The sequence below is a fragment of the Bactrocera latifrons genome, unplaced genomic scaffold (assembly GCF_001853355.1).
Source record: "Bactrocera latifrons isolate USDA-ARS-PBARC rearing strain unplaced genomic scaffold, ASM185335v1 scaffold_80, whole genome shotgun sequence".
In the NCBI taxonomy this organism is placed as follows: domain Eukaryota; kingdom Metazoa; phylum Arthropoda; class Insecta; order Diptera; family Tephritidae; genus Bactrocera; species Bactrocera latifrons.
Genome location: NW_017537490.1, coordinates 22,392 through 35,246, shown reverse-complemented (window position 1 = coordinate 35,246; position 12,855 = coordinate 22,392). Strand labels below are relative to the sequence as shown.

At 38.3% G+C, this 12,855-nt stretch overlaps 1 protein-coding gene across 1 annotated transcript in view; it reads right to left on the bottom strand.

Moving 5' to 3' along the window:
- Window positions 1-3,501: 3,501 nt before the first annotated feature.
- LOC108976828 (relaxin receptor 2) overlaps window positions 3,502-12,855 on the bottom strand; it is a gene marked incomplete at its 5' end in the record, with an annotated part of 29,807 nt that continues 20,453 nt past the window's right edge. The window contains 6 exons of the mRNA XM_018946192.1: window positions 3,502-3,545; window positions 3,637-3,732; window positions 3,774-3,995; window positions 4,109-4,653; window positions 6,988-7,431; window positions 7,512-7,583. Of these exons, the coding sequence (XP_018801737.1) occupies window positions 3,502-3,545; window positions 3,637-3,732; window positions 3,774-3,995; window positions 4,109-4,653; window positions 6,988-7,431; window positions 7,512-7,583 (1,423 nt within the window). The remainder of the gene's footprint in view (window positions 3,546-3,636; window positions 3,733-3,773; window positions 3,996-4,108; window positions 4,654-6,987; window positions 7,432-7,511; window positions 7,584-12,855) is intronic.

Here is a 12,855-nt window from a genome sequence, read left to right as displayed (position 1 = left end):
ATACATATATCCAAAATCGATCTTATATATATGCATCTATGACAACAATGTAGTTCATGCCAAATTTGCTATAAGTATTAGTAAGTTGTCAAATAAAAAAAAAAGTTTACTATACAATAACTTGCTTTGGATTGGTCAGCTACTAGAATTTTTGAACTAGTTCGATATTTTACTCTTACTGCATGGTGCATTTTCAATTATTGTGTGTGCGCTTCACCGCTTATTTTCAACATTTTACTTCAAAACACATCATTTCAATACTTGTATGTGGAATAAAATTTGACATTATTTTTACTATATATGTATGTGTATAGTAAATTGTTCATACATTGAGTACAATAAATAAATAAATAGATATATTTACTAGTAATAGTAAATTATGCATACACATACAGCTAGATACTTATATGTCAACATATGTACATATAAATACATATGTATGTATAACGGTATGCTTGTATGTAAATGCAGCTTAAGTGCTAGACAATTTCTTTGGTAGATATATATATATATATATATATGTATATAGTACTGCTTGTTACTGCACTTGTTGTTGTACTCGATAATTTGAGGTAGCAGTTACATGTTGTAGCTAGTATGTACATATGTAGATATTTTACTACTTACAGCTGGTTATGTATATATGTTTGTATGTATTTGCTATGTGTTCTTAATATATGGTATATTCCCATATAACCACTTGGTGGCAACGAAATACACGCTTAAATATTTATTTATATAAAGGGTGGTCCATTTGGTGAGAATTTTAGTCACACATACTATTTTGACGGTAATGGCTCATATAGGAAAGGATAATATCTCTGCGAATTTAGCAGCTTGCAGACGCTTTCAACTAACTAAAGGGATTGGTTCAAAGGGAAGTGATAATTTACTTGCCAAAAGATCCTCAACTAAGTACAATATATACGTACAATTTTATAGTCTACATGATTGCTTTAAAAATGCTCTAAACTCGATATCCGAAAAAAAAATCATGAAACGGGGTTAAATTGCAGAAATTAAAGCCCTTGGTCGGATAAAATCTGTACCTACTATATATACTATATAGTATATACCTACTATATTGGAATTGTTGTGTGTGTTTAAAAGTAAACGGCAAACTTACCGAGCTTTCTTGCTTCTTCTTTTCAAGGAGTCTAACACTAGCCTCCACTAAATCAACAACGACCATTTTTACGAAGGAGTACCGAATAAATCGAAAGATTACTGTCGATAACATTAAAATTACGACGCTCAGATTTTTGGTGTTACACGCGACAGCCTGTATTCTTTCACTCCGAGTACGAGCGAGATTATGGTATTGGCAAACTCAAAAACAAATCTTCAGGAAAAGACAAAGAAATGTTGTCACCAATCAACCTACAAGGCAATCGACAGGCCATAAATACTGATATGATTGCCTGCACTGCACTCTGTGACGCATATAAAGTGGCTCTTAGGCAACTTATCTTTAACTCTAATTACCGCTTTGTATACCCAATAAAACCCACGCATCTGACACAACACGCGCCCGTCCCGACCCGACCTTCTGCCGAAACTGCACGTTTTTTGAACCTTCCGTTTTCTGTGATTTCGATTGCAACTAACTTGAGTATTGCCCCCCAAATAGGATTTAGATAACCGATTTAACAACAACAACGTGAATAACAGAGTAATTGATGAGTACATTTCAGTTACAGTTTCATGGCAGACTGCTCCAAAACCAGTGTGACAAAGAACCTAAGGAATGTATAAAATATATGGATTACTACGAGGCTCAGTACTGGAGTCACTACTCTGGACTATTATATAAAACGGAATATTGAAACATGACTTTCCGTAGAAATATATTAGAATTTGTAGTCTGAAGATAAGTCAACTTTAAGGTATCATAAGGGTGGAAAGGTTAATAACACGAATCTAATCTGGTAAACTGCTTGCAAGCCTTAAGAAAAGAAAAAACGGATCGCTACGCTGTGCATAATATAAGCTTTAAGAACAACTGCAACGGCGGCTTTTGTACTGGTACTGAGCCTGCCACTACTTGACCTCTTCGTTGATAACTGTGCAGCAAAATCAGCGGGACAACTACTTTCTGCAGGAGAATTTAGATATTGAGCCTTCGGGCATAACTTGGTGGGTAATGGCAGTTGGGCAAATACATAATTCCACTTATCAACTGGCAACAAAGGTTCAAAGTAAACAAAGAAAAAGTTAGAGGGTCGAAAATGGAGTTGGTGCGTGAATATAGTGTCCAGAGTTAGTCATATGGCAACCTTTTAAGTTGCCGGACTACTAAGTATATTTCAAGCTGGGGTCTTTGTTTTTGCGAAAGCGGCGATGCTGGCCTCTAATGCACCTGCAGACAATTCCAGAGTCAACATTACGTAGACAGCCAAGCAGCAATCAAGGCAGTAAGCTCGTATCGCATATCGTCGAGAAGTGTCTTGAGCAGCAGAGCAGCAGTGGAAAGCGTTGCCAGAAGTAAGCAACTACACATTTACTGGGTGCCAGGCCACAAAGGCATCAAAGGCAATGGAATAGTCTTCGATATTGCCTAGAATGGTACAGGGCTAACATCTGAAAACGTGATTAACATTGGGAAACTCATGCATTGTCTATGCCATGGTCTTGCCAGAAGCATGGTAAAAAAATCAAAATCCTTTGGAATCAGCTACCTGGGTTAAAACTACAAAAGTTATATGTAAAACGGTAGATGGGAAGTATACAAAATTCCTATTGGTAATCGATAGAAAAAACTGTAGGAACATAATAGAAATACCACTGTCTGGTGGCAACACACGCCCGCATGATGGGACTGACAGATCGAGAAGACTTCCGGAAAAGTCGAGATCAAGGGTCTAGGGAAACAATGGAACATCTCTTGTGTACTTATCTCGCATTGGCAAGACTACGCTGTAAATAGCTGGGGTCCCCAGAGTATGAAACATTGGAGGAGGTATCGATAGTTAGGCTTCAGAATCTGTTAAAATTCGGCATCCTAAAGCATGACTACTACTCTTGGACCCATCAACTGAACTCCATCTAATAATGTAAAGGACCAAAACTGGTCTATGCCTGGCTTAGTGGCCCACCAGATTAACCTTACCTAATCTAATATAATAGTTTTGAAGAAAAACTAATTCTAGCAGGGAAAAACCAATGCATTTCTGAAAATGTGAGTTTATTGCGGTCTTTTAAAAAGTTGCAACATTGGTTCATTTTTCTTTCGAAATACTATAGGATAGTTAATTGGGATTAGTGCTTACTGTTATAGGATCAAGCTGGACCTTTTTTTAACTAAACTTATGAGACAAATAACGATAAACGGGTTGTCATTATATACATACTTTCTGGGTATCGCGAGGGCCAGGTTGCAACGAACTATTCAACAACGGTACGAGGGAAAAATAATCTATCACTTAAAGTAGTTATGTTAATTTAACAAAAATGAGTACATGAACCACCCTTTAATTTATATTTATAAGAGGAAAGTTACTCTCAGTGATTCATTGTCAGCGGTATGGCTTTGCTCGACGATTCATCTGCAAGAAGGTTGAAATTTGTTAATATTATTGTGATTACCAAAACAAACACTTGAATATGCACACACACACACAAACACACACGACTCACTTGCTAATGTTTGTAACTCACCCGGATTTGATGATGCCGTAGCGGTTGCAATTGTCGTCGCCAAACCGTTGGATGGATCCTGTCTCTTATACACATCTAGATGTGTATAAGAGACAGCACAAACACACACGACTCACTTGCTAATGTTTGTAACTCACCCGGATTTGATGATGCCGTAGCGGTTGCAATTGTCGTCGCCAAACCGTTGGATGGATCAGCACGACGGCGCGATGTTATTTTCTTCCAACCGCGCAAGAGTATTTGATTGCGATATTTTGGTGTGGTGAATGTGTACAGCAGTGGATTGACAGCGGAATTCAGCGGCAATATGAAGACTACCAACCAAGCGTAGATATCGTCTGCTCGTAAAAAAGAAACAAACACACATACACCCATGCATACAAGTATAAGTATATTGCATACCGCGACCAAGACTGCGTATGGGTAATAAAATTTACGATTTCTTACTTACCCGAAATGTTATAGTTGAAGAAGACCCAAATCTTCATGGCAATAATAGGCGCCCAACACAACACATCGGTGAGCACAATGAAAAAGAAACGCACCGCAAATTCACAATCCAATAGGGAGAGCGGTGTCGCTTTACGTGTACGCCAAATGGATATGAGCAACGCTGTATAGAGTAGCGCAATCATTAGTAGTAAAAACAAATTCACGCCCAAGAAGATGAACGCCGAATATTGCCAACCCAGTGGATATGGTTCCTGTATATGTAGCGGGAAGCATGTGCCCGAGTAGGTGCCATAGAATTTGGTGCTTGAGTGCCAAAGTGCAACTGGCGCTACAGCAATGCCCACGCCCATCAACCAAATAGCCAGTAGGGCTATAAAAATATTCTTAATACCGATACGGTGTTGACTGCGAAACGGATCGGCGATAAGTAGAAAACGTTCGAATGACATGAAGGCGAGTATCAGCATGGACACCTCGGATGATGTGACGGCCAGCGAGCCGATAGCGGCACACTGCCAGGAGGTGATCCAATCGAGTGCGACTCTGTATGCGAAAAAGAAGAGTAGTACAAAAATAAAAAAATAAAAAAACACATAAAAACAAGTGTGTAGAAGATGGCCGCAAATTTAATTAGAAATGAGAGTTCATTTGGTAGCCATGAAGTATGAAGACACGAGTTTTGACAAGTGAACAATAAAAAATTCATTTCCATTCATCACGGTATTTGAACAATATCGGACAGGTAGTTGAAAAGATGGGTAGATATGTGTTATTTCGCTAAAATAAATGGCCAAGAGTACATGACAAGACTGCAATCTGAATTGTTTGTATAGTATAAGGGAGCGTTTTGTTTCTCAGTGCCACAATAAGACCGAGATCGATAATCTACTTCTATCAGCGTTAGCTTTGTCGAGTCAACTACAGAGCTCCAGTCGTTTGTCTATTATCATACCAAAGAACATTCTTTGGTATTTATTTTTTATCTCTTTCAAAGGCCTCGGTTACGTCTATCTGTTGAGTCCAATTTTCGATGTCTCGTTCGAGAATTTCGACTGATAACTGGCGAATGACACGGGTGATGTTTTGATCCAAGGCCTGATTCGAAGCGGGCTTGTCCGTATATACTTTAGTCTTTACATATCCGCACAGGAAAAAGCCTAACAGTGTGATATCACATGATCTTTGTGACCAAACCGTTATTTTTTCTAGATGAATTGGCAGCTTTTGAATCTCTTCTCGTTGCTCAAAATTTGGCTCGACAACGTTGGATCTTCAAAGAACTTTTCAGGAGTCCATAGAGCAAAGCGATCTCGACCTAAATATTATCCTTGGGTCGAATATTACAGAATAATGAATGCTGGATTTCAAGATGGACATATAGAGCAACTTTTTCAGGTTTTGAAAACAGAAATAAATCGCACGAAATCAAATCTGAAGAATACCTGCAACCTAATTTGTTCAATGTGACGTGAAGGCGACGAAGAGTACTGTTTTCTTCTCCAGTTGTCATAATTTTCTCTTCAATTCAGCTAAATTATGTAGCATGATAGAAGAATGTGATCAAGTTGAATGTGCCTTTTCCAAGAGTTCCGTCCAGAAGAACCGTTTTCACCTCCTTCTTAACAGGTTCGCTGGGTGAAGTCCACTATTTCGACCGTTTTTCGGTTTCGGTCACAAAATGACACAATATCTCCTTCAACTTACCCTTAAATAACGTCAAACACAGAGTGCTAAATTCAATAATCACACCAACACCTTTCTCATACCCAATATTTTAGGCAGTAGTTTAGGTCTCTTGCGATTTCAACTGATTCAGCTCACTCTTCAATGGGCGATCTGCCAATTATAGAACGTGGACTTTTGTGACGTTACCCTCCGAGGTAGCGTAGTGCAAACACGTTGAAATTTATTACCCCAATACTTGATTTTCCTTCCAAAAATAAGGATATCCCCACACCAGACGTGGTCAAAACAAGATTTAATAGTAAACGTCTTCGAAAATATAAATTAAATAAATTTCAGTTTATATGTAAACTAATAGTATCCACCATTTAAATTTGGTTACCAATATTACCATCCCTTCCAGAGAAGAGTGGGATAAGGTCGAGGTAGACAAGGCTTAATAATCTATGTGAATAGTTTCAAACGGGTTCTTCTCCACTTGCTTCCACCGGCGGGTACTGAATCGTAAACCTTCAAAGCTGGAGTGTTCTTTTCCATCCGGACAACATGCTGGCTACGCCATGTCTCTTCATTTACTTATATCTCATCGTTCCATTGACTGCGGTATTTGCTGCTGCCAATGGGCAAAGAACCATAAATCTTTTGCAAAACCTTTTTTCCAAATACTTCTAAGACCGAATAATGCGATGATGTAATTGTCCATGCCTCCCCACCGTATGGTAAGTAGGGAATTTCGTCGAGATTAGTGAAATAATGCTTTGAACTGTTAGTGGATGGAACGTTCTATTGGGTTCTAGGACAGAGTGTTAACTAGCTGTAGTATAGCCATAACTGGCACCACCCTACAATTAGACACAGGAAAATAACGAATTTCTATGCCTCTTCCTACTTGTAGATATCTAATTAACAAATATATTATAGACTTTACTGAGTCTCGGTGGAATCAATACCGGACTTGCCAGTAGACTGCGAACGCCATATAACGACTATTGTAGAAGCTGACAGGAGGTAGAAACGCAACTATCAGTTGTTACTAATAAATATCATCAGAAGCGGTGGTTCAGAGGGCAGCCAATAGAATGAAGGGCCTTTAGTCCAATCTAGGCCAGAACTGTCTTTCTGATGTCTCATTTCATGTCCAATTTGACTTAATTACAAACTATAAAACATTAATATTGAAATTGATCCACTTACTTGTAATATTCGCTCCGATAACGATAATCCTGCACGCCAATTGTTATCAAGTAGAAACCCATTAATATATCAGCCAGTGCCAAGTTACGTATAACCATTGTTACGGCAATATTCTCATCGCGATAGATGAAACGTCCCCAAAGTACCATTATATTTCCTACCACCGTTACAAAAGCCATTATCCAAGCCGAGTAGCGTAGCACCGGTTTACTCAGCAGATCGCGAAATGATGAAACACCATCACTATTCGGCTTACACATACGAACTTGCGGTGTCATCGAGCAAAAATAGAAACGCTCAAACACAATGTACTTGAGATTTGACATCTGATTGATAGCATCAAAATCTATGCGCTCGAATGGGATTCCCGTCAAATTAAGATAAGAAATATTAAGAGATCCAATTAGCTGTTGGCTGATGTATAGCGGTGTGTGACTGAGGGAACTGTGAAATTAATAATTATTTTTAATATTAGCAGCAATGCTCATTAAATATTCATTAAGAGTGCATTTTATTATACTCACAGCGCTTCTAGACAAGTGCTACGCAGAAATACTTCACCAGAGAGTTCCTTCAACGGATTGCCAATAAGCCGACTAAAAAAATATGTAAAAATAAGTGTTGAGTGTGGAATTATTAATTAAATATTAATATTTTCACTACTTATAAATTTATTTAACCGTTGATGCGGTCAATCTCCTGGAGAAAAACAGCGGACAAAAACGAAATTCGAAAGTAGTCCTGTTTGGAGAAAAGAGCAAAATCAACTATCATCGAAATCACTTAACCTTAACGGTCAAGAGTATGGGCTGTTTCGAAGAAATCGGACCTAGGTTAGGTTAGCTTGGATGGCTGACCGAAGATCGCACTAGGACTGGCATCTCCAGTCCTTTGTAAAGCCATAAAAAGCAGAACTCCTGTGAACTTATGAATTAGCAAAACGCTTAATAGCCAATAGAAATTTGCAGTACGTTGGGAAGTCTGCAAATATGCGCCTCAAGTGTTTAAGACTTGGCCTCAAAATGCGCGACAGTCAAGAAGGAAGTTTTGAGTTGTTTCCACCTCATCTTCTTCCGTACAGCTTCAGCAAATGGCGTCTGGTAAGATTCTCAACCGTACAGCATGGACGCTAATAGGTCCTATTAAAGGCCCCACAACTAGGGATAGGCTAGCCTTACTGAGCACAAGGAGATCACTAGATCTCCTGCAATCAATCTTGGGTACAGTACAGACCAAGATTTTGCGAAGCCAAGCTATCTAGTTATAGAGCACAAGAGGATATAGGAGCACCGACCCGCTCCCATTCTACCGATAACAGTGCTAGGGTGTCTTTCCTTGCTAGCTCATCAGCTTTACAATTTTCTACGATCGGCTTCTTCCCACCCATAGTTCGCTAGTCGTTACATGGGAGCTGCCAGTGTTCGGTTTGGCGACTCCATGATCTAAATGATCCGGTATGAAGGCAAAGTGTGTGAGGTATCCGAGTGTTCAGATACGTGTTCATTTATATTTCCATATTCTCTGAGGCTAATAGTCACAGCAAGAATGTTTCCTATCCAGGAGGACTCCTAGATGCAAGGGGTTGTATTTCACTGTATCCGCCGGTTGCATACAGATGTCTCCCATTTCCGGCAGGCAGCGGTTAGAATTCGTTTTTGGTTCAGTTACCACATGGCAGCAACCAAAAGAGTAACTTAAAATTTGCTGGAGGCTACTCCAAGCCGTTTGGTCCGACCAACACAAAAAACTTCGTGAATAGGTGCGGAAGTTCATTCAGGCACGTGCCAAAAGTATAACCGTTATATTTCTATTATAAAACTTATGGCTTGCTGTTATATTTCCACACTGCATTTCTAAAATTTAATAAAAAATGTAGCTTTATGCAGCACAGGCAAAAGTTATGCACACATTACTCATACGTCACGTAGTATCCATTTACATTTTCCTATTTAATATCGTATGCAATTTTTTATTAGTTATTTAAAAGTGAATATAACCGTTATTTGCCCACAAATTTCCAGTGTGACCCACGAAAAGGATTACACGTGTATTTGAACAACTTTTGTTACCTTGAAGCTAGCAATGCAGCGTCAAATATCCAGCGCTGGCCAAAAGCGGCATACCTAGCCTTGACGCATTCGCTTGGTGGCATCAATGGTACGTGCCGTTTGTTAAAAAATGCGCCGATGTGAGTAAATTTGCAAAGTAACTACGTCAATGCATGCATACATACGCACATAGGTTTTATTGTAATACCGTTAGCATCTTTTGTCAAATGCTTCAACAACACAACCGGCAACAGTTAAATATTGACATATTTTTACCCTTAAATATTTACATTCGTATGTGTGTAGGCTTGTGGTTATAATTTTGTAACGAGTTTGACCCGAGCGGTCTGTGTAATCACAAAATATTGTATCAATATTTTTTTTCTAAAAATGATGGTAATTGCGTTGTCCGAATGTCAATAATTTATACTTCAACGTGTTGGTTGTGTGATAATGAATTGGAAAATTATATACAATTGTAAACATTACGGGGTTTGTCGTGTCTCACTAATAACCAATAACCAAGCGGATGCACGAAAATTGTTAAGTACTCTTTACTTTCTTACTTGCTGTTTTTATGTGTTTGCTTGGCAGCTGATTGAGTTTACAATTATTGTTGTGTACACACTAATAAATAGAGGACTATTCGCTATAATAATGGATGATATTACTATATTGAGGATTTCTTCGAAACGGTGATTTTGAATAACTTTTTGAAGTCTGGCTCATTTAAAGACTGAATCGTACAACCTTTTCTGTGTTCTTTGAAAGTTTGATGAATAAACAGAGAGAGAGAGAGAGAGAAGAGAGAGAGAAGAGCTTGACAAGCTGGCCGGTTCGGGTAATGCTCGAAAATTCTACGAAAAGATGCAGTGACAAATAGAAGATTTCAAGAATGGAGCATACTCTTGTAGAACCCCCAGAGATGATGTAGTGACTGATGTCCACTGCAGACTAAAATTATGTAGGGAACACTTCTCCAGCCTGCTGAATGGCAGTGAAATTATAACACCAGGAGATGATGAACTGGATTCTCCAGTCGATGAAGTCTGTAGAACAACAAAGCGGCGGGAGCCGATGGATTGCCGAAAGAGCTATTTAAACACGGATAATAAGCATGCATCAGCTTGTTTGTAGAATATGACCCGAGCGAAAACATGGTCGACGATTGGAATTTAAGTGCGCTCTGTCCATTCCACAAAACAGCAGACCCCACAATCTGTGCCAACTACCGTGGTATAAGCCTCCCGCACATCGCGTATAAAGTTTTATCGAGCGTACCGAGGTAAAGGTGAAAGATCACCGCCAACAAACTAATTGGATCTTATCAGTGTGGCTTTAGGCCTGGAAAATCAACAACCTACCAGATATTCATCATCCGATAAATTTTGGAAGAGACCCGTGAAAAGAGAAACGAAGCACACCGCCTCTTCGTCGATTTCAAAGCTGCGTTTGACAGCACGATAAGAAGCAGCCCTTATACCGCTATGTCTGATTTTGGTATCCCCACAAAACTAATATGGCTTTGACGTTGAGTAATACCAAAAGCTCCGTCAGGATCGGGAAGGACCTCTCCAAGTCGTTCGATACCAAACGAGGTTTCTCTAAGAGTGTACACTTACTGGTATAATTAGACTGGATAAAGAAACGAAGGAAATGGATCTGGCAGTGAACGAATGCAAGACGAAATATCTCCAGTCATCAAAAAAAAAACATTCGTTGTACTCGCGACTTGGCTCCCACTTCACTTAACCAGCATTAACACCAATGACAATGTCAGCCTCGAAATCCAACGCAGAATAACTATTGTCAAAAGGTGCGACTTTCGACTGAGTAGGCAATTGAGAAGAAAAGCCCTCTCTCGATGTACATAGACCAAACTCTACAAGCCAATTATTATTCCCGTCCTGCTATTTAATGCATAGGCATGGACGATGACAACATCTGATGAGGCGACGTTACGACTTTGACTTGAGAAAACGGTTCTGCCGAAGACTTATGGTCCTTTGCGCATTGGCGAATCCGCAGTCGATAAAAGCTAATGTTTACAAAATGTCCTTTGATAAATGGTTTATGTATCAGACCTCTTATTTTCGCTTTAATCTTCCAACGGTCAATAACCGATTTAATAACCGATAAACTATAGTTATATGGTAGACTCGTCGAAAGTGTTATACCTTGTATATTATCAAGGGAAAATAATTAGCATAAATTCAAGTCAGAATAACTATATACAAATATTTTGAAAGGGGTGAGCTTACTATAAACAGCCTGCTGTTCCCACAATATTCATTACATACGTATTGGTGCATACGCATGCTCAAATGACTTAAAAACAATATAATTTAAAAGAGACATCCATTTCTTTTTGATTTTATTGCATGTTGTGTTTCAATATCTGCTGGTAGTGAGTGAAGAAAGCCGTTAAAGGATTTATTTAGACTATACTAGGTTTGAACGTTTTTTTGAAGCGCTTAGTTTCATTATGTCAGAATAGTGCTCAGGGATTTTTCAGAAAAAAATTCGTCTGGTATATTATAGTTCGATATTTGCGTCTGTGTATCTAAGTAGATATAATTTGTTTGTATAATTATATTTAGCATAATATTTCCAATGAAAGTATTACATTTTTCGCACCACACAAATTAATTAAGCCCTAACATTAATGCTAGCTGCATTTCTCTTTTTCGAAATATATTCACACTTATTATCATGCCAAATGAAAGAAGAGCAATCGATTAACATTAGTGCAAAAAATGTGAATTGAGCAAAAACCACTCGTAATACAAATTATCTCCAACAATTTCAATCAAAGAAATTGCATATGCCAGCGAAATTAGTAGCCGGCTACGTTTACGAGCATAACACTTCTATTCTTTGCACAGAAATGATTATCACACATATGTGTATGTATGGATGTATGGAAGTACATATTATATGATACTTCAGATGTTGTATAGGGTCACGCGCCTACACTATAGCGCTTACCGATAGAGATGATGTGATTTTGAAAGCCCGTGTCGGCCATATTTGTCTAAGAATTTGTATAAAATTTTGTCAGAGTGTTCAGTTAGGTTTGCCATTTGATTATGCAAATGGTGCAAAGTTCACGTTCTCCGAATAAGTCAAAAATTCACTTTCCTCGCAGAATCATCTTCTCAAATGTGTCCCATTTCAAGCTAAATGACTTCGTCAAAAAAAAAAAAAAAATTGTTGCTATTGGGATGAGGCAAAACTTAATCTCGTTTAGGAAACACCTACTCTATATTGAGCGGATCAGCGATTTATTTTTATTTTTGACAGTCCCGATGTCAAAATTGAATGACGTCAATTCTGTATTCTCTTTATAATTCTCAATATGGTCATAAGTTGCGCCAAAATGTAAAAGTTTTCTGTAAATATCATAAGTATATATGTAAGTTAACACAACATTTTATGAACTTCTACATAAATTCCATTCCCACATYATATGCTAGAAACATACAAACCGTTTGCATACTTTGGAGTCCTATTACAACCAAAAGTGCAACTGCGCTAAACGCGCATCCGCTAAATTCTTAAGTGAGCGAAACACGCGCAAACCCTTTTAGCTGACCAAGCATCTTTGGTCACGTAGGCCGGCTCAAGCATAGGTTAGATTATAAACCTTAAAGTTAAGTGTTTTCAGTTTTGTAATAAAGCTCAACAGAAGCACATAGTGCTGCTTATAAAAAACGCATTGTTTTATTTTTTATGTTGTATACTGTGCCCAATAAATAAGGTGACATTGTATTTATTTTGAAAATTCTTTATTTATTTTTCCAAATCAATTTCATCCCCT